We start from the raw sequence: 27,987 nt of genomic DNA, 5'->3' as shown, positions 1-27,987 counted from the left end.
GGCGAGGCTGGGTTGGGGAGGGCTGACTGAGGAGCAGTCGGCCAGTCCCCGAACCATGAAGTGTGTGATTGCAGGGACCCACCTCAGAGGTAGCACCCGCTGCGGCAGGGGGATATGTAGGGCTGCTCGGGGCAGGGCAAGGGGGCTACACCCAGGGGAGCACATCACTGGGACCATGAAATAGGGAGCCGCGAAAGGTCTCCCTGAGAGCACCTGGTGGGAGCTCTGTTAAAACCAGAGCAGGGCTCAGTGGCTCCTCACATGCATGCACAACACGCAGACCCTCGTGCCACACGATGGAAAGTACTGCTCCTTACAGAGTTCTTTCTATCAAAGGCCTCTGGAATTTGGGTTTTAAGACCTGTCTATTTCTGTCATACAAAATATACTTTAAACAGGTGTTGCCATGTAATTTAAGACAAAGTGTGATTTGGTGGACCTTCAAATGTTATTAGAAAGAGGAGGACTATTTCTGTACATTTGTTTCAGTGGTGTTTCAAACGAAGTGCTGCAGCTGCCAGTGCCAAGGATTCTGGGGTGCATAGATGGAAGGAGAGGGAGAATCAGAAAATCTGGCCTCTAATTCTGATTGCTATTGATTTGCTGTGTGATCTTGAGCAAGGCACATAACTTCTCTGTGCCTCAGTTACCCCATCTATAAAATGGGCATACTGGTTCTTACTCGCGTATAAAATCAATCTATGAAAGAAAGTGTGATACAAGTTCAAACTATTAGTAGTAGTAATTCTTTGGATACAAGATTATCCCTACTTATTTAAATTGTATTTTAAAGAAAGCCAGTCTTTGGGAAACATTATTCTGGTGATCATCTTTGATGTGATGTTATTTTAAGATCATTATGGTGGGTTTCCCAGTCATTACTGTAAAATATCAAGGTACTCCTGTATTGTTTAAAAAACTATTTCAACCATACAACCTTAAAGTTTCTTTCAATATATATACAGCAATAATCTTTAAATACGTTAGCTGTTTTTATGCCTAAAAGCTAGTAGTCCTAATGGCAAATTTCAGTATAAGATCTAGACCAAAACCATTGCTCTTGTGCTTCCTGACGGCTTTGTAACAGTATTTTAAGAACTAACTCTGTTAACTGAGTAGTGCACCATTGCTGAGCTGGTGCACAAAATACAAGCAAATACATCTTGGTAATTTCAAGTTTGTGTTAAGTATGGAGGTAGGGACTCAATAGGTCAAATACTGGAGTCCTACTCAGTGGAAATTATCCTTTAATTTGGCGTTGTGCTTTTTCATTTTTAGTTAATGGCTTCAAGGCTCCGTGGCCAGATTTTTCAGCTGTGACCACTGGTTTTATGTGTCTCAGTTTTTAAGTGACCAATCTAATGTACCTTGGGGCTGAGCAGCTGGGTTTGTGGGTGCTTAGCAATTCTGAAAATATGCCCTCCCATATTATCTCAGGTTGGGCTCCTGAAACTGAGGTACCCAGCACTGGTGGCAACTTTTCAACCTGTGGTACATTTCTGCTCCATTAATCTGGAGACAATGTTATATCATTTTTTTTTTTATTATTTAACCAAATACAAAATGCAAATAGCACATTTATTTTGTCTTCTCTTGCAGTGTTTGGACGAGCAATACATGCCATAGCACGAATTAGTGATGAGTTTTGGTTTGACCCAAATGAAAAAGGTGTAAGTGCATTTTGGGTTTTTTTAATAATTTAAATGGCTTTTTATGGGGAAATACAGTCTCAACATTAATTTAGGTAGCTTTTTTAAAATTTTTCTATACATGCCTTACAGCATAATTCAAATTATCTTCCTTACCGTCTCTCATTTTTGGCATTGCCACACTCCATTTTGGGGGTATCATCTTAATTATGCAAATGATATCATAGAACCTCTGTTCCTGCTTTTTATAGTTTTCCTGCTTTTTCATAGTTGCCAAACTAGAATTTGTCTATGACAGTAGGATCACTGCCACAGATTTTTAATAACAATAAGTGGTCAGGGTCTCAGTTTTACATCTAATTTAAAATTACCTCTTAAGACCATATTCCAGCATTTCTTCATTTCTGACTCCTGCAGAATCGTCAACACCACTTCCTGCAGAATTTGGCATGTCTGTGGTGGTCTCATTCAGACACGTACTGACCAGGTCCAATCCTACTTAACTTGTGCAAAGATCATAGCTTAAGTTGGGATGATTGCAGGCCATCAGATAAAATATGAAGATATTCTGTTTTTAATTTGTAATGTAAACCAACCTTCTCATATAGGCATTAATAGACCTATGCACACCCACTTGGATGAGGGAAAGGAACTATTAGATTTTGCTATCACAGGCTCTGATCCATCAATGCTCTTAAGCACAAGCTTAATTTTAAGCATATAAATAGTCCCAGTAGGGTAAAGTGGAACTATTCACATGCATTCATTTTGCTAGATTTTATCAACCAGTTCTGACTAGTAGGAGGAGTAAAACTGATTTGTTTAAACATAATGATGATGTATGTATATGCATCCAACCAACCATCTGCTGTATTTATTATTAGATGTATACATACATATATCATGTGTTTTGTTCTTATATATGATATTGGAGTATAGGTTTAAATAAAAATATATATTTCATCAATTTTTGTTTATAGTTTCAAGATAATAAAATATTAATTTTTAATTATATTTTTAGCTTGCTTTAAGATCAGTGAATTCTTCTAGGTCAGCATATGCATGTGTCTTCTTTTCATCTATGTTTTTTCAATATTACTGCTGGACAGCTGAACCTGAACTGTGTCAGAAAAAAAGACAGTTACCTCTTACGTGTAAATTAGTAATGAAGGTAAATCTTAATGGAATAGTAAAGATGACTTTTTAAACAGCAAGACAATTCAACTTTCCAATGGAATTGTGAGTGTTGTAGGGGACAGAATGATGTATTACTCTACTTGAGTAGAATTCATCCTTTGTGGAACTGGGGACCATTTGTGGCCTTTAAAGCTCTAACTTGTAGCCCTCAAGACAACTGAGGTAGGAACAACATTTGTATTTATGATTAGACGTGTTCCCTGAGCTATGCCCTGCAGTTTCATCTAAACTGAAGTGTTTGAAATAGCTTCATCACTACAGAGAGGCAGTAGGAGGCATCATGTTTCTAATTTGCCTCTGACCATTTACCCTGCTGTCCCAAGAGCTGTGAGCCAGGAACACTGTCCCATCCCTCTTTCAGCTATTTCATTAGCTGCCCTGTTGGGCACCTGTTATATTGTAGGGGTGGGAGGAATCATAGAATATCAGGGTTGGAAGGGACTTTAGGAGGTCATTTAGTCCAACCCCCTGCTCAAAGCAGGACCAATCCCCAGACAGATCTTTACTCCGGTTCCCTAAATGGCCCCTCAGAGATTGAGCTCACAAGCTTGCGTTTAGCAGGCCAATGCTCAAACCACTGAGCTATCCTTCCCTTCACTCCCTCCCCCCCAAAGGGCACTCTGGTTGCTTCATTTCCTGCTTTCTTGCTTGTCTGTGGAAGCTATAAGGATATAAGGACAGGAGCTTCAGAGGGTCTGCGTGAGACTAAGAGAGCAGCAGGTAGTAAAAGGTGTCTCACTTCTACTACACAGCCATCTAGGTCAGCCCAGGAGAGGGGAAAAAAACAAAGCTGGAAATCAACAACTAGATAGGACTCCTTGATTCTCTACCCCAGCCTAGGTTACAGCAGTCTTTAGTCATGGCCCAGCTGGGGTTATCCAGAGTGAAACACACACTCCAGCCACTTTCCCTATCCCTATCCCCCCCGACATGCCCCCCACCCCTGCACCATGGGCTGTGGGAAGAAAGGGGGAGGAGCTAGCTATGTTAGCTTTACAGCTATCCAGGAGTCTCCAGAAACCCTATTTTTAATCTCTACACTGCCTGAGCTTTCCAAAGGAAACAGAACATGGCAGAGACTCTGCCACAAAATATTGATTTGGGGTTTTTGACCTTTTGAAATAATATATCTGGTCCTCAGGTTAGAAAAAATTGATGCTGCTGATGTGCACTAAATACTATTCTTGGAAATAAAAAAACAAATATATTTGTATGTACAGAACTAACTCATGGATCCATCTTTTTCCTGTGCTTTTGCTCATTTAATTCATTCTAATTGTAGATTTGCTTGCCTGTTGCTATCATTGCTTTTCTTTTTATGTTTCCATTTGTGATTCACATGCTGTTATTTAGCATTCTTTGTGTTGCTCTTAGGGTGCACACTATTAATGCACTTTTTCTTACAGTCAGTCCTCCCTGTGTTTAGATGGCTAAACACGCTAGAAAGGAATGTAGAGAAGTGCAACATTTATACAAATGTTAATGATTGTCATATAACTTTTAAGCTCTTCTGCAAACATGGTAGGTTAAATGTAATATGACTTTATAGAAACATTAAGTAGTTTAAGCTTGTAAATATTTTGTCACCTTTGTATTTTTTATTATTAAACTTATTTTCTGTCATTGGCAGACTGTTATGCCTAACATTTTCCATTATAAAAGATTCTTGTAACCATTTCCTATCTTTTGGGTGCTTGACTTTGTAAACTAAAAAGCTTTGTAACCTAATGAAATCTAAAGTGGTTTTGTATAATATATAGACAGTAGTGTATTCAGTTCTCATCTACTGTTACAGACTGATTTTCTCTTTGGGCTGCAATTACTCATATGATAGATGATTAATTTTTGTTAATTTCCTCACAGTATGTAATATTATTACTTTTATAAAAGGTTGATGTTTGTTGATAGTTATTTAGGGGAACTTGTCATAACAGTTGTGTTGTACAAAACAGGCATTTAGTAGATGGAATAGCAGTTTCACATCATAATCATTAATGATGTTTGTTTTCATGCACCTGGTCCTGTACAGTAAACATGGTGACTATAACAAGATTTATTTTATGCCTCAAATTCTTTGAACGATCCATGGTGGTATATGCTGTACTGTGTTCATCGTCCAAAGAAATGCATGTGGCACGGGGAATAGAACTCAAATTCAATTCCCAAAACATAGGATACTACCACACTGAGATAAAGGAGCTGCTCCACGAACTGCCAGTAGAAGAAACTGATACATTTGAAGAGGTCTTGGGATAGTACAAGGAGATGTACCTAGGAGTAATTGGATGACGTTAAGAAAGGGAAAATGTAGGAGAAATATCAGGGGAAAACTTGGATAATGAAATCTGGTACAGTAACTCCTCACTTAAAGTAATCCCGGTAAACATTGTTTTGTTGTTAAGTTGCTAATCAATTAGGGAACATGCTCGTTTAAAGTTGCGCAGTGCTCCCTTATAATGTTGTTTGGCAGTCGCCTGCTTTGTCCACTGCTTGCAGGAAGAGCAGCCTGTTGGAGCTAGTTGGTGGGGGCTTGGAACCAGGATAGACCAGCAGTCCCTCTATCAGCTTCCCGCTCCTCTTAAGTTCCCTGTGCAGCAGCTGCCCAGCAGGCTATCAGTTGCAGGCAGTTCAGCTTTCCCTCCCCCCACTGCCATGTGCTGCTCCTGCACTCTGCCTTGGAGCTGCTCTCAGGAGCCTCCTGCTTGCTGTGTCAGGGTGTCCCTCAACCCCTACCCGCTACTTACGCCTTCTCCGTATAGAGCGGGGGGAGATACAATAGGGCTTAGGAGGGAGAGAGCTGGCCACAGCTGCTGTCTCAACTTCCTGATCTTTTTAAAGGCAATTGTCATAGACAGATAGCTAAGGGTTAATGTCTCTTTCACCTGAAACACCTGACCAGAAAACCAATCAGGAAACCGGATTTTTTCAACTTTGGGTGGAGGGAAGTGTGTGTCTGAGTCTTTTGTCTGTCTGCCTGTTTCCTCTGAGCTTTGGAGAAGTAGTTCTATTTTCTAGTCTTCTGTTTCTAAGTGTAAGGACAAAGAGATCAGATAGTAAGTTCTATGGTTTCTTTTCTTTGGTATTTGCATGAATATAAGTGCTGGAGTGCTTTGATTTGTATTCTTTTTGAATAAGGCTGTTTATTCAATCTTCTTTTAAGCAATTGACCCTGTGTTGTATCATCTAAATACAGAGAGCACATTTGTATGTATTTTTCTTTCTTTTTATATAAAGCTTTCTTTTAAGACCTGTTGGAGTTTTTCTTTACTTCAGGGAAATTGAGTCTGTACTCACCAGGGAATTGGTGGGAGGAAGAAATCAGGGGAGTTCTGTGTGTTGGATTGCTAGCCTGATTTTGCATTCCCTCTGGGGGAATAGGAAAGTACTTTTGTTCCAGGATTGGGAACGGAGAGGGGGAATCACTCTGCGTAGTTTCACAGAGCTTGTGTCTGTGTATCTCTCCAGGAGCATCTGGAGGGGGGAAGGGAAAAAGGATTATTTCCCTTTGTTGTGAGACTCAAGGGATTTGGGTCTTGGGGTCCCCAGGGAAGGTTTTTCAGTGGGACCAGAGTGCCCCAAAACACTCTAATTTTTTGGGTGGTGGCAGCAGTACCAGGTCCAAGCTGGTAACTAAGCTTGGAGGTTTTCATGCTAACCCCCATATTTTGGACGCTAAGGTCCAGAATCTGGGAATAAGGTTAAAACAGCAATGCACTTAGAATGTGGTATCAGCATTTTTAAAGGGGCAACGCACATCTCTCCCTCTCTCCCACACACAGGGTGTATGTGTGTCTGTCTGACATGCTGTCTCCCCTCCCTCCATTAGTGCTGCCTTGTAGAGTGTGAGGCTACATTAACAACGGGTTAACCCTTGAGGGCTTAGTGGAATGCTAGTTCATTTAGCAGTAAGGCATTCCCTGGGAAATATCCCACCCTCTAACTTCACTTCAACCAAGCTTCAGAATCATTGCTGTATACAGTATTAAATTGTTTGTTTAAAGCTTATACTGTGTGTGTGTGTCTGTATACATATATATACAGAGAGAGAGAGAGAGAGAGAGATTTTGTCTGGTGAAAAAAATTCCCTAGAACCTAACACCCCCATTTACATTAATTCTGATGGGGAAATTGGATTTGCTTAACATTGTTTCGCTTAAAGTTGCATTTTTCAGGAACATAACTACAACGTTAAGCGAGGAGCTACTGTATAATAGTGGAATAGTTTCCTCAGGGAAGTAGTGAATGCTTTACTGCATGCACATTTAAAAACTAAGTGGGAAAAAATACTGAAAATGTATTATAGGGGAAAACACCTGTTTTGGCAGTTAGATGGACTAGATCTAATCAGTCTTTTCCATCTCTAAGTTATATGGTTCTGTGAATTTATAACAGGTCTGACATATTCTGTCCAGTAGAAGACAGTGATGCACAATCACTTTCTGCTGGAAAATAAACCCTTAAAGTACCATTGTAATTATTTCTGCCAGTATGGTACATAATGCATTTTCTAATATTTGAAACATACTTTTTTGTATTAATAAGCGGAAACAATGTATTAAGGCTCAAGGCAACAAGTTTGATTTAGTGCTAGCTTAATGTGTGTGCTCCCCTGAAATAACAGATTTTTTTGCCATTTGTTGTTTGGGTTACATTTAATTTTGAAAGTTTGCATTTTAGAGGTGTATTTGGAAAAATGTAATAGTATATAATTTTCCCTTTTTAAAATTTGTTTTAAATTTTGTTTGTATTTTTTTAAACTTGCTATATATGTACAGAGGACCTGAGAGCAAAAGGTTATTAATTTGATAAACTTTCATGTTTTTATTAATACAAATTATTAATTTGAATAGTGGAGTAAAGAGAACCTGACACATACATTGATAGCCTGTGACATCTCTCCATATCCACCACAGAGCATTAAACACCATCTTTCATAAAACCTAAGCCTCAGAGTATTTGGTATACTTGTATGCCATAGTAGATGGTAATTAAGATAGCTATTCAGTAAATGTTTATAGATTTTTTTTTCATTATTATTATACCAGCCAACCACTCTGCCTTTCTTTTACACCCCAAACACCAAATGTACTTTCTGGGAACTAACATGCCTGACCCTATGTTCTTACGGGTCACCTGAGATTCGCAGAGAACTCTTGAGAACCACAAGTTTTGGAAGTGGAACCTTCAGCTTTTTTCATGATGAAAGTATTCCTAGGAAACTGAGTTAAAATTCATGAAGTTTCCTATACTTAGGCAAGCTATTCCCACACAGGGCAGAATGAGACCTTTGTTGGGTTGTTGTGTTTTTTTTTTACAGAGATTAATGAAAATGTTAATTTAAATTTGTTAAGTTTAAGATAACATGCAAACATATGTTAATTTCTACACCTATGCTATATCTTTAGGTATTGTAAAAACTTATAACCTGGCTTTTCATGAAAGTGAACCTTTACAAGCTGTTTTTTCAAGGCATATGTGTCCTAATGTACTGAAGATCCAATCAAGGTAATTAATTAAATATATTCTTTGTTTTAGAAAAAATATAGGAGAAAGTAGTGCACTCAGAGTCCAATTAAGAGAATCAGGAATGAACAGAACATATTTTGGGCACCTAAATGTCACATAGCAATAACCAATGTTTGATTAGTTTCACACTACTATACTAAATAATACAACATCTTGGGGACCTTAGGTCATGGCTGCATCAGCCCTGCCATTAATCCAGCTTTGAGTAAAGTTGATAATGTATAACTAGCAGCTTTCAGAAGCTCCTACAGAATATAATAAATACTGAAGTTGTGCTTAGACAAAGGGATCTAAAGGTAAAATTACAACATTTATAATAGCTACTTACAGTGCAGTTCTACTCTGAAAAGTGGCTTTCTGCAATAAGCATGGGATTCAACATTTATTGTCTCTCCATGACTTCTAGACTAAATTTGCTCAATTTAACAAAGAAAATTATGATTGTCTGACTGTCATTGTTGCAAACTCCACCTGAAGTCTGAAAATTGAGCTGGTTATTTTGGCTCCTGCATTATTGCTATTATAAAGATTCTAAAACTGAACTTAGTTGACAATTTTGTTGGTGATGATGAATGTGTTAGATACGAATCACGTTCTTCTTCCCTGGTGGCAGCATTAACAAAGGTAAAAGATAGTAAAAATTAATTTTTGTACAAAAAATAAGCTTTGACTGTATATATTCAACATTGCTGTTGAGTAAGAAGGTTTAATGTTTACATAGTAAACTTCTCTCACCTTAACCATCCTTTAGCATTATTGATAATTGTATATTATATGTTATATATTCACAGTAAATACATTAAATATTGGCATAGGGGAGAGATTACTGGAACTTTTGTGAAACAGGTGTTCTTTTACCACTACTTCTGGTGAAGGGAACTGAGGTATATGTCATATTCTGAGTATTACTCTTGGCAATTAAAATCCTGATTGTGGCAGCTACACTACTCCCCCTGTTCAGGAGAAGATATGAAATATTTAATCATGGTGCTACAGTAACACTAAATGATAGCAAAGCACTTGCATTTCATATTTTGAAACAGGAAAAATAACAAAAAAGTTACCAAACAGCAGAGTACACTGATTTTCTCTCACAAAGTCTTGTTTGCAAAGACCTTATTATTGAAAATTACCATTAAGAATATAAGCAGTAGAATGTTATAGCAAAAACATATTTATATAATGGTTACCAATTCAAAATTAAATATCAACCTTTCTATAATACCCATTAGAGGGACGAGGTGGTTGAGGTAATATCAACAACACTGCGTGCTATAATATACATTGGTTACTGCACAGAAGTAATTATACTATGCACTTGAAAATATCAGGGATTTTGACATGCCATCTTACTTGTCTCAGTCAATTCTTCCAAATAAAGAAATAGTTCTTATCTGTAGGTTTTTTTTAAAGCCACTCTTCTGAAGTTTGAAATCTTTTGTTTAATATTGCTTTTGGGAGAAGTCATCATTAGTTAGGAAGTATTTGGACATTTAGTAAAAACAGCAGTAGTATCACAAACATATATATGCCAAACCTTTCTACGCTGTTCGCTGAAACATTGCTCTCTTTTTAGGATTTTTTTTTTAAGTGCTCCCTGCTTTCAGCAGTTTAATTGTTAATTCGCAAAAGATATAGTTTTCAAACTGAGGTTAGCAACAACAGGTCAGTTGCTGCAGGTGCAAATGCTATAATTAAAGGATTATTTAATATCTAATAGTCTTTGTCTAATACATATTTGTACATCAGGCAGGCATATTTTCTAGTGTACAAAGGGAGCTAAGATACATGGAAGATATCCCAGTTACTTGGTCAGAACCAAGAGCTGCAGTCAGGGAGAATATGTCTTGAGAAGATACCTCAGAGATTTAAAGCATGATCCAAAGTGCACTGAAGTCAATAGAAGTCCTTTCATTTACTTTATTGGGCTTTGAATTAGGCCTTTGTTGTGGTATGAAGATAGAAAGGTTTTAAATTGTTCATTGGCTTTTTGTGTATAGTTGGTTTTAGCACAAGTCAGGAAAAAAATCCAATGATCACATTAGCATAAGTAGAAAAAAGCTAAATATTTTTACCAGTGGGACAGTGAAGTTTGGAACAAGCATTGTGAAGGTGCTAAAAGTACAGTTCTTAAACGTGCCATGACAACTGAACATATATAGAAAGATTTTAGCTAGTTTTGTGAAAAGCAAATTCTAGAACAGTGAACAAAAGCAGTCTGTTCCTGTAGCCATTAAAAGTATATATGGGTTTTAAAAGTATTTACCTATACAAAATAATATTAGCCTGACAAAGTTATATCTCGATTGGTCTTATATTGACAAAATTGCTGTTTTTCAGAGATCATGCCAGTGACATTCTGGAACGTATTAGCTGCTTCTTAGTGTGCTTAAATACAGGACTTGAAGACAGACAAACTGAGTTTTGTAGCAAGCTCTGTCTTGATCCAATATCCATCAAAGTCATTGAGAGTCTTTCCACTGACTGCAGTGTACACTGAATAGGATCCTGTATCTTTGTTCCTCAGTTTCCTCATCTGTAAAATGAGGGTAATAATATTTACCCAACACATAGCATTCTTAAAAGTATTAATTAATTACTATTTGTAAAGAGCTTTCAGATCTTCAGATTGAAAATGCTGTAGGAAAACAAGATGATATTATCATCTTTTAATTTGGTAACAAGACAACAGCTGCATAAGCAGGTTGGAAGATCCTCCTTAATATCATTTGTGATAAAAGCACATCACTACCATTTTGAATGCTTGACATAAACAGCTACAGTTCTTCCAGTATTTTTAAATATTTAAGTTAATAGCATTTCAAAAACAGTCTAGGGGATTTAGGTCCATATCTTCCATTAATTTTAATAGATAATGTGTCTAAATTCCCTGTTTTCCCTATCTCAGTTTCATTGTTTTATAGAAATAGAAGTCTGTAAAGCCACAAAACAGACTTTACCTTATATTGTTTTTATAATTGAAATAAGTATTTTTAAAGACTTCGTGCAAAGCTCACAGTAGGAAGTGACTGGGTACACATCATGTGAAAGCCAACTATTTATAAATATTTATAATTTTACCTATAGCATGACTCTGAACACCAGTATGTGCAGAGTAGACTTTTTTTTAAATTAAACATTAATTCAATAGAGTTGACAAATTGGTAAACATCCATGAAATTTGTCATTAACCTATTTTTAAAAATTGAAGCAGTTCATGATGTAAAAGAGATATGTTTTTGCCAAGCTGGAAAAACTGTCACACTTTACTTTTTTAAAAAAAGAACAGTAACAAGGATGTAAAGTAAGAGGTCATCTTTTTTTTAAATATCAAGAAGTTGATACTGTCATGATAGGCTACACAATAAGGAATACTTTTAAGGGTCTTAATAATTCTCTGCCTTGCATAAAATATCTTCTATCATGGATCTTTTTTTTTTTTTTACTTATGATTTGGGAGCAATCATTCTCAATGTAAAAAAAGGAGAAAGGGGAGTTGTCATAAACAGATAAGTAAGAGTTAATAGAACAGAAGTACTTCATATTTCTTTTGCCTGTAAAGGATTAACAAGATCTGTGAGCCTGGCTGTCACCTGACCAGAGGACCAATCAGGGGACAGGATACTTTCACATCTTGAGGGAGGGAAGTTTTGTGTGTGCTGTTAGAATTTGGTTGTTGTTCACTCTGGGGGCTCAGAGGGACCAGACGTGCAACCAGGTTTCTCTCCAATCTCTCCAATACAGGCTCTTATAAGTTCAGAATAGTGAGTACTAGGTAGATAAAACGAGTTAGGCTTATGGTTGTTTTCTTTATTTGCAAATGTGTATTTGGCTGGAAGGAGTTCAAATGTGTATTTGGGGACCGGAGTGTACCAGGCATGGAATTCCTGGTTGGTGGCAGCGCTACGAGTACTAAGCTGGTAATTGAGCTTAGAGGAATTCATGCTGGTACCCCATCTTTTGGAGGCTAAGGTTCAGAGTGGGGAATTATACCATGACAGAAGTGGTCTTGGATTTTTGCCCACTTAGGGTATGGCTACAGTTGAAATTTCAAGGCACTGCCGCAGCGCTTTGAAGTGTGAGTGTAGTCAGAGCGCCAGCGCTGGGAGAGAGCTCTCCCAGCGCTGCATGTAAACCACATCCCTTACGGGTGTAGCTTGCAGCACTGGGAGCCGTGCTCCCAGCGCTGCAGCACTGATTACACTGAGGGCTTGTCTACATCAGAAAGTTGCAGCGCTGGTGAGGGAGTTACAGCGCTGCAACTTTGAAGGTGTACACATCTGCAGGGCATCACCAGCGCTGCAACTCCCTGTTTGCAGCGCTGGCCGTACTCCCGTTTTGTCTCGGGTGTAGAGGATCCAGCGCTGGTGATCCAGCGCTGGTAATCCAATGTAGACACTTACCAGCGCTTTTCTTGACCTCCGTGGAAGGAGGAAGCCTCTGGTAATCAAGCTGGTCTCCTTTCCCGGTTTGCTCTCTCGTTCCCGGAACCCCGAGCAAGCAGGTCTCCTTCCCTGCGGTTTGCAGGGTGGCTCCGGGAACGCGAGAGCAAACCGCGGCGAAGCTGGTCTCCTTTCCCGGTTTGCTCTCTCGTTCCCGGAGCCACCCTGCAAACCGCAGGGAAGGAGAACCGCTTGCTCGGCGGTTCGGGGAACGAGAGAGCAAACCGGGAAAGGAGACCAGCTTCGCCGCGGTTTGCTCTCGCGTTCCCGGAGCCACCCTGCAAACCGCAGGGAAGGAGACCTGCTTGCTCGGCGGTTCGGGGAACGAGAGAGCAAACCGGGAAAGGAGACCAGCTTCGCCGCGGTTTGCTCTCTCGTTCCCGGAGCCACCCTGCAAACCGCAGGGAAGGAGACCTGCTTGCTCGGGATTCCGGGAACGAGAGAGCAAACCGCGGCGAAGCTGGTCTCCTTCCCCGGCTTGCTCTCTCGTTCCCGGAACCCCGAGCAAGCAGGTCTCCTTCCCTGCGGTTTGCAGGGTGGCTCCGGGAACGCGAGAGCAAACCGCGGCGAAGCTGGTCTCCTTCCCCGGTTTGCTCTCGCGTTCCCGGAACCCCCCTTGAAGCCGCCCAACAGCGCTGCAGTGTGGCCACATCTAACACCACTTGCAGCGCTGGTTGCTGTAAGTGTGGCCACTCTGCAGCGCTGGCCCTATACAGCTGTACTAATACAGCTGTAACAACCAGCGCTGCAAAATTTTAGATGTAGACATGGCCTGAGGCTTTACAGCGCTGTATCTTGCAGCGCTCAGGGGGGTGTTTTTTCACACCCCTGAGCGCAAAAGTTGCAGTGCTGTAAAGTGCCAGTGTAGCCATGGCCTTAGTTTCTATATTGCAGTAGGTCCTAGGGACACTAGTCAAGGCTCCGTGCTCCATTGTTATATAGACTATACAGATATTCAGTAAAAAGAGGGTAATTGCTCTGAAGTACTTACATTCTATTGTTCAACTTAATGAGATTACTCACAACACATCAACTCAGGAAGCAATGTTGAGGGGTTTTGGAGAGAGCTCTGTCCCAGCCTTCCTCTTCTGGAGAGAGAGTTGCCACAACTACAACACAAAGCCTTTTGGTTGTTGGAGCAGATATGACAGGATTCCTTGGGAAAAGAATGATCAATGTATTTCTTTTGGCAATCAGTATATGGAAAGACAGCCATCAGTTGAAAGACAGCCATCAATTGAACCTGTTTGTCTGTAGTAAACAACATTTAATGCAATAATTTTGCTTTTCCATCACCTGAAATTTATGAACAAAGTAAAAATAATGCTGCTGGAGTCTACTGAAATTTGTGATGCATAAATGTAAATTATAATGGCAAATGTATCTAAAATGTTTATTTGGCTCTTGATATATTAATACTAAAAGGAAGACAGAACCACATTAAGATTGTCATAATTATCATGATAATTAGATATTAACTGTTTAACGGTACTGTTAGATTAAAATACAATTATTATACATTATTGAAGCATAATATATAAAATCATAATCATATACTAAAAGAAAAGAAAATACACTTAAATCACATTTAAAAGGGGGGATAATACACAACAATCTGTATTTTCTCTTTAAACGTTTCCAGCTCTTATGGCAAAGTGACACTAATTTTTGTTACTAATGTGAATAGATAGTAATTTGTTGTCTAAATTAATCTTAACATGCTATACAAAATTTCTTAGGCTGCTGACTGATATAATGATTCATTTTCCAACCTATCAAGAGGAAGTAACTGTAGCTGTTACACCAATGAAAGTTTGTTTCAAGAGTTACACTGAGGAAGAAATTGGTAAGAATTAATTCACAATATTTTTGAAGGATAAGGGTGCTTTAAAACCATTGAAATAAATAACTTTGCATCATGGTGGGAAAAGATATCACATGGCTGAAAGTTAAACTGATTATTTAGATATCTTAAATGAAGCTAAAGGTGTGCATAGGGTTTCAGGTCAAAGAACATGCCAGAATAGAAAATTAAAAATAGAACTGTAACCCTTAAAAGTTTTTGAGGAAACCTGTACTGGTGCATCAGTTAGACTTTTTTGGTATCAATAGTAGATGCCAGCCAGAGCAGTACATTGAGCTAAAATTATGCAATTTGCTGCAGGCTTGAACTGAGATCGTTATTCTGCGATAGCTGTAAAGAAACAGCAACAAACTGGGAGAGGAGGAGAATTTTGTATTTAAAAAGGAGATAAATATTTAAACATAAATAACATCATTGTAATGGCCATCATCAGCAGTGAGCATATTTCTAAAAGTTAATGTATGACAGCAATATTACATTTTAGCTGATCTAGTAGTGTTATGTTGTGCACTAATGTATGAGACTATAAGATGGAGAGAGTGTTTTCCTGACATCTGATTTGGAAGTATTTTGAAGATATAACTCTGTTTCTAAAGGATAGTGTTTTTGTGCACGGCACCAGAAAGTGATGCTATAATACAGTTTTACAATGGTGTAATCAACTCATACACATTTTGAGGGAGACACCTATAAATGTACTTTGTCACCGGTTGCCTCATGTGAAACACTTGCCACTACATTTGAAGAGTAAGACCCCACGCTTTTGCATCCTTCCTGAAGTGGTCCAGTTTGATGGTAGTTCAGTTAAGGAAAAAGATGCTTTTGCAAGCAGGTGGGGGGGGGTGTATGGACTGGTGTGAGGAAAGGCTATAGAAAGGGAGGGCAGAGAGGCTCAAGTAGTAGAAATGGAGCAGAGTGTGAAACAGAGAAGAGAAAACAGATTACATCTTCAAGAAGGAGACATTTTTAGAAACACGCATACATTTAAAGAGGATGAGTAATTTGAGAAAAAAACTGCATAAAGATTCATCAAGAAACAGAACTAAAAGAGGAGAGTAGGAAGAGAAAGAAGGGAGGGACAAAGGAGACGTAGTACTTTTTTTTTTTGTTGGTATTATAAAACATTTGCTTAATAGAACATATTAAGCCACATTCTATATATAAACTTGTGCAACCAAAGCAATATTTATACCTTTGAATATGTGATTTAGTGGTGGTTTGGATGTCTATAGAAAAAATAAACCCTGAAAAGTGGCCTGGTGTTGGAGACGGAGAAGGAAGGGATGACACCTCCTCCCTAGACCAGCCTTCATTTGCTTAGTATAGGTCCTACATTTTGTGAGTTGGCAATCTAATTGTGGTTCTTCTACCTTATAGAACACTACAGGGTTATTGTTGCATGTTCAACTGTGCATGGATGGAGGTTAAGAGAAGAAAATTCCAACAGGAAGACTAAAAGACTTGAGACTGGGAGTAATTTATAGTACTGTTCTGTTAGCCAGTTAACTTTGAAAGAGTTTGGTTTCCACAGGAGTTCACTATTCATACTGCTTTAATATGTTCTGCACCTCTCTGAGACTCTCACACACACATAATAAAAATGTCTTTATATTTTCTTTCTGCACCTCTTCAAAGATGTGCACCCATGAGTGAAGAACATTTCATTCTTACAGAAACTAAGAGAATTGCAGTGTTCATTATAAATGATATAATGCTTAAAAATGAACTGCATAATATTTTTCCTTGTTTATATCAATTGTACAATGTCAGTGAAAGACTATTTTGTTAAAAAAATTAGGAAACAGAATCTAAACAAAAATCTAACTTTTTGGCCTTTTATACTTCAGATAGACTTAATCATAGTTGACAGCTATTTAAAAAAAATGCACCATAAAAATTGCCTCCATATGAATGTTTACATTTTAAAATAAACTCTTAAATAAAAGCTGCTGAATACAGCTGCTGAATACTGAACACCTTATCAACACTGAAATCAGTGGGACTTGCACAAGGGACTTCATGGTGAAACCATCGGATGAAAAAAATGTAGGGTGTATTAAAAATAATTGGAAATCACCATTAGAAGTTGTTCTAAGTAATATTTTTAAATGCTTTATTTAATGTAATAGTCATCTTAAGCTAACTTAAATAATCAAAAATATTTGTCTTTAACTTCTAGGTTACAGGGTAAATGCTAGAATTTAAATAGTTTTAAAAAATGGTTAGAGAAACCATTACATTAACTAAATCATTTCAAGAATATTTTACCTAAAAGAACTTTGACATCTGATTTACAGCTCTCTTAAATGAGACTTAATTTTCTGGATTCCAGTCTTCCTCATGACATTGTCAAGACAGTAACTTCCAGTTTGATTGTTAATTATTTTTAGTTGTTTGATAAACTTAAAATTAGTTTAAAAAGTGATTTACTCTTCTTTGTGATTAGATGGAATTATTCTATTTTTTTCTAATATACTGTTTTCCACTGTAATTGTGATAGTAGGGTTACTCTTGGAAGATAACAGTTGTAAATATTTTGACTGATATTATTTCATAATTATCAATATCAGAATCAGTATGCAGTAACTCCTCACTTAATGTTGTAGTTATGTTCCTGAAAAAAAGAATTAATGTAAATGAGGGGTTTAGGTTCCAGGGAAATTTTTTCACCAGACAAAAGACTATGTGTGTGTGTGTGTGTGTGTGTGTGTACACACACACACACACACACACACACACACACACACACACACACACACACACACACACACACACACACAGAGTATGTTTTAAACAAACAATTTAATACTGGTACACAGTGATGATGATTGTGAAGCTTGGTTGAGGTGGAAGAGTCAGAGGGTGGGATATTTCCCAGGGAATGCCTTACTGCTAAATGAACTAGCAATTGACTGAGCCCTCAAGGGTTAACTCTCACGACGCTATACAAGGCAGCAGGAAAGGAGGGAGGGCAGAGACCCACACCCTGTGTGTGAAAGAAAAAATGTGCATTTTCCCTTTAAGTAGCTGACCCCAGGCTTAAGTACACTGCCTTGTTAATTAAATCAGCTTGCTGAGACCTGAGCCCATATCTACTGCCTACAAGCTCCCTCATCCCCCCTCTGGTCTATGGAAGAAGGGGTAAGCAGGGTGCAGGAGCAGGGGGGAGGGGGAGACACCCTGACATTAGCCCTCCTCCAGTCATACAGCAAGCAGGAGGCTCAGGGAGCAGCTCGGAAGCAAAGGGCAGGAGCAGCACATGGCAGTGGCGGGGAGGGACAGCTGCGCTTGCTAACCTGCTGGGAAGCTGCTGCACAGGGAACTTAGGAGAATGGGGAGCTGATGGGGGGCTGCTGGTCCACCCTGGTTCCAACCACCCACCAGCTAGCTGCAATGGGCTGCTCTTCCTGCAAGCAGTGGATAAAACAAGTGGCTGCCAAAGACGTTAGAAGGGAGCATTTCTCACAACTTTAAATGAGCATGTTCCCTAATTGATCAGCAATTTAACATCAACACAACGTTAATCGGGAGGACTTGAGTGAGGATTTCCTGTATATTTACAATAAATACTCGTATACATATTTATAAGTTATTTGTTAGACTTTTACAATTGCTGGTTCAAAAGACATCTAGTTTCAGGGCCTGTGAATGCAGTCATGGCCCCACTGACTTACTGGGGCTAGAATTTCACCCTCTGTTTTTAATCCTTGCCTTTCTTGTAATTTTTTAACAGATTTTTCAAAGGCAATGCACACTAAAATACATCTTAATCCAGATGAATTTGACTACTTTCAAATTGGAGTAGACTCTGAAGTAACATTTTGCCTTAAAGAACTGAGGGTAAAGATACATATAAAATGTTCTTGATAATAGGATATTTGTGTAGTATATATAATGTTTAACTATGGCGCTGCAGGACTCTCACTGAGGCAGCTGTTTTACATGTCTGACATGCACAGTGGTATTTACTACCTGAGTGAGTTTTAGCCATAAAAGCAGGCTTCCTTTTAGCACTGGAGCTTTACCTTCTGACAGTATGGTGGGGAACAGGGAAGTGAGGATTTTGTTAGTAAAAGCTTGAGGTTTGAGTAAAAATTAATTTATTATACATGTATTTAAGATTTTATAATCTATAGCTATAATAATGCATCTCATACTAGATGTGGAAAATATTATCTCTGGGAAAATCTCATGGCATAGAAGGCAAGAATGTATACATGTAACAGTAGATTGGTATCCCTAATCCATGAAGATTAATCCATGGGAATAATGTAAAGGAAAATGTAGTGTTTAATATTTGTGTTTTAAGATACTTTAATAATCCTTTCTCTTCCATTTGTAGGGTCTACTAGGATTTGCAGAGGCTACTAGCGCTAGTGTCTCAATTCATTTTGATGTGTCTGGAAAGTAAGTTTTTGGGAACCTAACTGTATAGTAGTATTTTAGTAACAGCTCCGCATTCAATTTTCATCTGCAGTCTGGTTTATGAGTAATATTTAGCCATTACAGTGGAACCTCAGATTTATGAACACCTCGGGAATGGAGGTTGTTTGTAACTCTGAAATGTTCATAACTCTAAACAAAATGATGTTCTTTCAAAAGTTTATAACTGAACATTGACTTAATATAGCTTTGAAACTTTACTATGCAGAAGAAAAATGCTGCTTTTAACCATCTTAATTTAAATGAAACAAGCACCAAAAACAGTTTCTTTACCTTGTCAAATCTTTATTTTAAACTTTCCCTTTATTTTTCAGTAGTTTATGCTTATCACAATACTGTACTGTATTTGCTTTTTTTGTATCTGCTGCTACCTGTTTGCATACTTCCGGTTCCAAACAAGGTGTTTAGTTAACTGGTCAGTTCGTAACTCTGGTGTTCATAACTTTGAGGTTCTACTGTATATCAATAAAGTGGTTCCCCTTTAAAATAACCAATAGCATTCACTTATTAAGAGCTGGATTTGTAATTAACCACGGTAATACAAAAGTTGAATAGTTTGTTAACAGATTTAAAGGAGCTTACTTTTATATGATAGACCTTATGCAAAACATAATTTGTCTGATTTTTCTGGATTGCTGAGCACCCACACATCCCACTGAACTCAAGGGAAACTTCAGGTGCTCAGTACACCTCTGAATATCAGGCTATCAGTTTCCTTTTCTGGGAACAGTTAGGGAAACAATTTATTTAAATCTGAACTTTGAGCACTTGTCCACAAGTGTGAAAGCACCTTTGGTACTAAATTATTTTAAGCACAAAATTCCATAGTATGTACTCACTGCAGTATATAAAGCTGTAATGGGAAACAAAGAAGTTTCTCATGTTTCTTAAATAAGTAGTGAATAGAAATATTCTCTATACCAAGCATCTTTATGTGTGTGTGTCTCTCTCCCTCTCTCTCTCTCTATATATATCTGTAGAAGTATGTGAACTAGCCTCCTTCCTCCCCCCCCACAGATATATGTTTACGCATACAATTCAGTCTCTGATTTTACATTTTTAGACCAATTGCTTTCAGTATTGAGGACATGATGGTAGAAGCCAGCTTTGTTTTGGCTACATTAGCTGACATTGAAAATAGGGAATCCTCTCAGCAATCTCTATGCCTTTCACAAAGACAGAAAAGGTAATGCAGGATTTAGGATTGTTTTGATATGCTGCTCCTAAATGTTGAACATCCATTGTCCTTTTTTGCAATTTCCAATTATGTTAGATTTGAGGTGGGAGGGAAAAGATGTACTGGTTCTTCTACAGCATTCATTGCTATGAAAACTCATATTAGGGCATCTGCACCCAAGTGAGATGTTTTACTCGGTTAAAAGGACGATCAGGTTCAGATTAAGGAGCCTGATCACAAGATGAAGAGCTGGTATGACAACTTGAGACCCAAGACAGTGCACCAATTATGAGGGTAGGACACACTCTTTCCTACTTGCTGCCTCTCCTATCCAGAGTACATATCTATCTTTCCTACACTATAGTGGCACTTGTCACCAGAATTTCTGACAGCCAATATGTGTATAAAAGATTGTTTGAGTTGCCTGTTTCATCTTTCTCATTGCCTTTTCAGATCTCTCCCTATTTCTAGTTTGTGGGAATGGCTTTTTGTAGATTTACATTACCTTCTCAAACACATGCTTCAGGTTCATGAAATGGACTGGTGCAATACCCTTTCCTTAGGAGTACAAGAGGAGCCAGCATCAGGGATTTTCAGCAGAACAAACAGGGGCACTCTTACTACTGTCAGTTTTGCCTGGAATCCATGAAGCTTAGCTAGGGAGAAAGATCACACTAGATGAAAGCCTAGTTCTAGAGTCATCATGCTTTTCATTAGCCATTTGTAATATCTATTTATTTATATGGTTTTATTATTTATCTAGTAAGACATCCAAAGTCAGGTTACTAACGTGTCTGTTAATCCCTCAGGCCTACCTTGATGAAGGCCCATGCAGATAATGTTGAAAATGTCTCAAACAACTCTGCAGATAATAATAGTAATACAGAAACAATAGCTTCAAAAAAGCCTTGTTGGACTGAAAGAGCACATAGCAACACAAAGTTACCTGTAGAGTGTAGGAAACCTCTATCAAAAGGAGATGATATTATTCCCATAATCTCAAAAAAAGACATGAACAACATAGAAGTATTGGACATGAGTGCAGCAGGTGACATTAAAATTGTGGAGGAAGTAGTACCCTCATATTCTGATCAGTGCAAGGTAAGAATAATTCCAAATCAAATCTACATTGTAAGCTAAAGAAAAATGAGTTTTGCCCAGACAGCAAAATAATACTTTAAACTAGTATTGTTTAGTTACTAAATGTAGCTTCATTTACCACAGCAGTGTTCAGTTCTATATAAATTGCTGTCAGTCAAGTTCAGTGCAACAGTATGATTTTCAATATTTGTGGAATCTACAATTAAACAGTTCCCCTATAGACTGGTCCCCATGTACTTTGCAGTACAATGGACCCAAATTCCGTGGCCATGTTATTTCAGTCTACTGCCCCACAATGCCCTTTATTCTCCTTCCCTTCACACCTACCTAAAGTTCATCCACCACAGAATTATTTTTACCAGGATTTTTTTGGAGTGAGGATTTTTTGCTATGCTGTACTTCCCAAGTTCCCATTCTGTGCTGTAGGAGTCCAGGTCAGCATCTTTCCTTCCATTGTGTGCCAGGGAGTTGCGGCAGAGGTGGGTTGGCTTGTAACTGCATCAGTGGCGTATCTGCCTGATTCCTCAGACCTTAGCTGTTGTGCTGTTCTCCAGATATAAGCAGCTAAGTGGGGCTATTCTGTGGCTGCCTCCATGCCGTAGTTGCAAACTGAACTCCAGTTCTGGCTACTAGAGGACCACTCCACCCCACCCCCAACGGTCTATACAATCCTACAGACAGCAAGCACTATAAACCAATTAACTCCTCTTGTGAGGAAAGCTAAAGAGCAACAGGCAGCCCTGGTAAAGCAAGAAGACAGAACAAGATAACAGACTATAGGTTTCAGCAAAATTGCAAATTTTGCAGCAAAACACTGACCTCCATATCATCATGGAAAAATTATAGATGTCACAGCTATGGAGTTGTGGAATTCAACAGAGCCCTGCTTTTGATGAATGGGATATTTCAGGTTTTACATAGAGTACATCTGATATCACTGGCTCAGTTTATGCTTGATTCACTTTTTGAGGTTCTTCCGTCATAAAGAACTAGAATTTTTTCTTCCTGTAACAGGTACATTCCTATGCAATCCACCAAGTCTTACCTATAGCTATCTTGAGAAATAGTGAGTTTTGTGTGATGCCTATTGCTTTATGGATTTGAGAGTATGCTTTAGTTAAGGTGACAGTAAAGTAAAAGCTACATTGGAAACCAGCACAAATAAATCTAACTGGCTGGAGACTGAATCTCCTAAAAAGTCATTTCATATCTGGTCAAGTTCTAAAAAGAGCTTAATCTGTAAAGGAATATTTTAACTATTGTATTTTTAAACTAGCTTTATCTCTATTATCTTAAACATAAAATCCAAAGTCTTTTCAAATCAAATTTTTCTCTTGTAATACTTATTGCTGAACAGCCACTAACACCTGGTATTGTCCCCATTTTACAGAGGGAACGTGACTTGTCCAGAGCCTCTCTATAGTTGAACTGGTATTAGAAACCAGTATTTCCAGCTCTATGCTTGCTCCTGAGCCATAATCCTTCCTTCTTTAGTTTTCCTCCAACTCCCACACTTAAGTAAATTTGTGCATGTGGGTGCTTGCTGGTTTCCATGGACCAACATGGTCACAGTTCAGTGCTTTTGAGCAATCTTACTGTTGTTTGAGTGACTATTTAATCAAGTTGAATAGGTATGTATTGAGACATGAATATGAAAAAAATTTAAAATTAAAAGTCCATGTTTCCTCTTGGATTTATTAGTTATTTTCCTCCCTTCCTACTCAGACCAGGATTTGAGCCCAATTCTTCCTCCTCCACCCCTTAGAGGACACCTGTTTGCTTCCTATTACCCCCACCTCATGCTCTGACCTGTTTGCCCTGCCCCCTCCCCCCCAGAGAACCCACACAGGAACACATACAAGCCAGCAAACACCTGCCCACAGAGCCTTTTCAGTGTCTACTTTAGGGCAGTAGAAGGCTCCACGATTATCACTACCTGTTAAAGTAGTGTCTGAAGATGCAGCAGTAAAATCCAGGGCATCAGCAGATGTCTTTTAAAAAAATGGCAGATGTGCTTGCTTATAGTATGAGCTGCTTCTCTCCTCTTGTTGAGGAGTGGCGGCTTGTCAGTTATTTCTTCTTCCATCTGATCCTTTCCTTTCTACCCTTCTAAAAAGGTTTAGCAGTAGCTGCTTCCAACCTGTTTCCAGAGGGTTGGGAAGACCAGGTCTGGCAATGGCTTCTTCATTTCCATCTACCGTACATAAAGTGTATATGTAGGAGTGCTGTATATTCAAAAACTGTCCTAGGCATACCATAGCTGCAGATAAGCATAATCTCTGCTGTTTCATTTATGTAGTAATATTTTAAATATTTAGGATTTAAATATTTACATCTTTCCTGTTAAATTCAAACCTCTGAGGCAGCCTTATGTATAGGTCTAACTGTTTTCCCATATCTAGACTTTCAAATTTGCTTTAAATACAGAATTACAGTGATTGCAATTAAATCAGTTGGCAAATTACCATACACTGGTACACCTAATGACAGCTGGAAATATATGTAGATGCCAAAGGTGTTCGTTAGTCTACATTGGTTCCTTTTTTTTTTTCCCATTAAATAATGTGCTTGCAAAAAGACTTAATCAGCAGTAAAAAAAATCCCAGGAATATTTTGTATGTACAGAAACTCACTTTATTAAATATTGCATTTTCCAGTTTCATTCACTTTTCTTTGGAGCAGTTTCACTTAAGGAGCAAGATGTCATCAGCCACACACTCCATAGTTTGGCCACAGCTAGTGATGCCGAAGACGATTTTGACAATGAGCAGCTCTCCCAAGTTGTCTAGGGATATCTAGTGCCTGTACAACGTTTGCACAGATGTTTACATTCTCTTTAGGTATTAAAGTGTATTTTACATGCATAACAAATGGCTACAGGCTATTTTACAAACTTGTTGCAACGTTTCCGTAATGGAAATTTCCTAGGGTTTTCTACTATTTTTAGACTACATAGAAATTAGAACAGTAAATAGAAACTGCTGTTGATATTTGTATTTTATCTTCTAGCCTTCTACTAGTGTTAGTGATTTTGAGTTTAACACCTAAGGCGGCTAGAGGTTCAAGCTCTCAAGTGAACAGAGCTTGTTTGATTGTGCAGTTTCCCTCTTCTGCAATAAAAATACACGAAGGTACTGGTTAAAACTCTTCAGTGATCCGGTGTTTTATCATTTCCTGTTATAGTCACAGGTTAAACATGTAAATATTTTATATTCCAACTTATGTGGAAGTTTAACAAATATGTAATATGCATCCATAAAGCTTTAAGCACAAGTGTTTTACTCTCTGTCATAACCATTCTATGTCAGCCAGTTGTATGGATGTGTCATCTTGAAACGGTTGTTGAAATTTTCATTTTCATAATTCAGTACTGGTGTAGTGCTGGATTAAGAATCTTAGATTGTCAGGTACACAGGATAGCCCTAAAATGGGTTAGGGGTGGTATTTTAGAGCAGGGGTTCTCAAACTTCATTGCACCACAACCCCCTTCTGACAACAAAAATTACTACACAAGCCCCGAAGAGGGGACTGAAGTCTGAACCTGCCTGAGCCCCACTGCCCCAATTGGCAGGGGCCCAAAGCCAGAGCCCTACCACCCCAGGGTGGGAGGGGCAAAGCCAAACCCCCAAGAGCTTCAGCCCCAGGCAGGGAGCTTGTAACCTGAGCTCCACCACCTAGGGCAGAAGCCCTCCGGCTTTGGCCCCAACCCCAACAAGTCTAAACCAGCCCTGGCAACCCCATTAAAACAGTGTTATGTCCTATTTGGGGTCTCAGCCCAGTTTGAGAATCACTGTTCTAGAGGCACCATAGCTGTTACAGGTCACTTGAACTACTGTGTACACTGCTCCAGGAGAATTAAGGATAGACATGTGACATTCAAAGTACTGGGGGAGCAAACCCATGCATTCTAGCTAGGGCTGTCGATTAACCCTAACCCTAACAAAAAAGTTGAAGTCCAATTGAATTTTATTAAATATTTTTGGATGTTTCTACATTTTCAAATATATTGAATTACACAGTACACAAAGTTGATAGTACTCTATTATTTTTATTACAAATATTTACACTAAAATGGCAAACAAAAGAAATCGTATTTTTCAGTTCACCTCATACAGGTATTGTAGTGCAATCTTTTTATCATGTAAGTGCAACTCAAATTATTTTTTGTTACATAACTGCATTCAAAAACAAAACAATGTAAAACTTTATAGAGCCTACTAGTCCACTCAGTCCTACTTTCTTGTTCAACAAATTGCTAAGACAAACAAGTTTGTTTACATTTACAGGAGATAATGCTGCCTGCTTCTTATTTACACTGTCACCTAAAAGTGAGAACAGGCGTTCACATGGCACTTATGTTGCCAGCGTTACAAGGTATCTGTGTGTCAGTTATGCTAAACATTCATATGCCCCTTTATGCTTCTGCCACCCTTCCAGAGGACATGCTTTCATGCAGATGATGCTCGTTAAAAAAATAATGAATTAAATTTGTGACTGAACTCCTTGGGGGAGAATTGTATGTTTCCTACTGTTTTACCCACATGTTGCCATATATTTCATGTTATAGTAGTCTCAGATGACCCAGCACGTTGTTCATTTTAAGAACACTTTAACTGCAGATTTGACAAAACACAGAAGATACCAATGTGAGATTTCTAGAGATAGCTTCACTCAACCCAAGGTTTAAGAATCTGAAGTGCTTTCCAAAATCTGAGAGGGATGAGGTGTGGAGCATGCTTTCAGAAGTCTTAAAAGATCAATACTCTAATGCAGAAACTACAGAACACAAACCACCAAAAAAGAAAATCAACCTTCTGCTGGTGGCATCTGACTGATGATGAAAATGAACATGCGTCGATCTACACTGCTTTGGGTGGTTATCAGAAAGAACCCATTATCAGTATGGACGCATGTCCTGTGGTTGAAGCATGAAGGGACATACAAATCTAGTGCATCTGGTACATAAATGTCTTGCGATGCCAGCTACAACAGTGCTTTGCGAATGCCTGTTCCCACCTTTCAGGTGACATTGTAAATAAGAAGCGGGCAGCATTATTTCTTGTAAATGTAAACAAACTTGTTTGAGCAATTGGTTGAACAAGAAGTAGGATTGAGTGGACTAGTAGGCTCTAAAGATTTACATGGTTTTATTTTTGAATGTAGTTTTTTTGTACATAATTCTAGATTTGTAAGTTCAATTTTCACATGATAAAGAGATTGCACTACAGTACTCATTAGGTGAATTGAAAATTACTCTCTTTTGGTTTTTACAGTGCAAATATTTGTAATAAAAATAAAGTGAGCACTGTACACTTTGTGTTCTGTGTTGTAATTGAAATCAATATTTGAAAAGAGCAATACAGCATGGCCAGAGGGCAGCAGGAGAGTGTTAGCAGGGAGCCTTATTCCCTGCAAGGGGAGGAAGGTTTGCTATAGATTAACTAGAGCACCAGCAGTCAGTCATGCGATAAAAACCCCTGCTTCAGTCAGATAGTGTGGGAGTTGGAGCAGGAAGCAGTTTGAGAAGAGAGACAAAAGGAAAGTTTGGAGGAGTGTTGTGGTGGGCTGAGAAATCCAAAAGAAACCCTAGGTAAGGGGCACCTGGCTTGTGTAAAAGGAGGGCAAGAAGCCCCTTCCCAAGCTGAAGGGCAGGAGAGGGAAGTAGCCGCTAGTTCAAGTGGTTCACCACAAACCTCAGGGCCCAGGTCCCTCCCTCTCCACTCCCCTCCTCAAGGACACTAGAGGGGTAATTAAAATATCAGTTCAGAGGCAAGCAATGGCGCCCTGAACCTTCCCCAAAGAAGAGAAAGCGTGAGACCCAGCATTACAGTATCGGCAATTTGCCACAAAAGGTAGAAAACATCCAAAACTATTTAAATAAATGGTTTTCTATTAACAGTGTGATTAATTGTGATTTTTTTTAATTGCTCGACAGCCCTAATTCTAGCACAGTCTGACATTTATTGCTATAATAAATGGCCAGTAACATTTGCAAGACTGGCATTTAGGTTTAAAACTGGTTGCAGTCTGCATTTCCACAGCACCTTTCAATAGATCTTTTTAAAATTAGAAGTATTTTAATTTAATTGACCTGTATATTGTAGGACACATTTTGTGAAGTATAGAACAAGATGCGGTGAATTAGAAAAGTTTCATTTTAGAACTTAGTAATTCTTCATCTGCCAAAAACCAAAGAAATCCGAACGAGTTTGGTTGTTTGATCCTGGTAACTGCCTGTTACCCACAGCAACCTATTAAACAGTAGTCAGACTTCACCATTGTCATTCTTTGCTCAAGATTGCTTCACTGAATGAGAACAGGCATAGGACTGCCTTTTCAATAACTCAAAAGAACAACTCCATTTGACTTGTACTTTGATCGAGGGTGGGGGTTTGTGTACTCTCTTAGAATGCATCTTTACCAAATGCCAAAAGTAATGAACGTTTGCCATTATACAGTCCTTATGTACACATTTTGGAATAAAATTGGTACTCTGGGACTGTTTGGCAAAGCTGAGTGGACCTCTTCTGTATTACCATAAATATGGTTAATTTAGTCACTCTAAGGGAAATGTCTGGTGCCATTCAT

The 27,987-nt window shown here is 38.5% G+C and overlaps 1 protein-coding gene across 1 annotated transcript; it reads left to right on the top strand.

Annotated features, from left to right (window-relative positions):
* Window positions 1-55: 55 nt before the first annotated feature.
* RAD9B (RAD9 checkpoint clamp component B) lies at window positions 56-25,452 on the top strand. The gene is made up of 12 exons (XM_030583174.1): window positions 56-89; window positions 1,600-1,670; window positions 2,671-2,820; window positions 4,253-4,367; window positions 8,252-8,351; window positions 14,554-14,660; window positions 18,412-18,518; window positions 19,021-19,085; window positions 20,185-20,307; window positions 21,108-21,399; window positions 22,414-22,465; window positions 24,025-25,452. Exons 1-12 carry the CDS (start codon window positions 56-58, stop codon window positions 24,186-24,188), a joined length of 1,380 nt encoding a protein of 459 aa, XP_030439034.1. The 3' UTR covers window positions 24,189-25,452.
* Window positions 25,453-27,987: the final 2,535 nt, after the last annotated feature.

This window comes from Gopherus evgoodei, chromosome 13 (genome assembly GCF_007399415.2).
Source record: "Gopherus evgoodei ecotype Sinaloan lineage chromosome 13, rGopEvg1_v1.p, whole genome shotgun sequence".
NCBI classification, from domain to species: Eukaryota; Metazoa; Chordata; order Testudines; family Testudinidae; genus Gopherus; species Gopherus evgoodei.
The sequence above is the reverse complement of the archived record's forward strand: the minus strand, read 5'-3'. Positions and strand labels throughout refer to the sequence as shown.

Excerpts from the sequence above, each read along its gene's own strand:
- RAD9B (XM_030583174.1), top strand. The coding sequence starts at position 56 with ATGAAGTGTGTGATTGCAGGGACCCACCTCAGAG. Across the intron at positions 14,661-18,411 it reads TTACACTGAGGAAGAAATTG|ATTTTTCAAAGGCAATGCAC; the intron begins GTAAGAATTAAT and ends ATTTTTTAACAG. Across the intron at positions 20,308-21,107 it reads CTTTCACAAAGACAGAAAAG|GCCTACCTTGATGAAGGCCC; the intron begins GTAATGCAGGAT and ends TTAATCCCTCAG.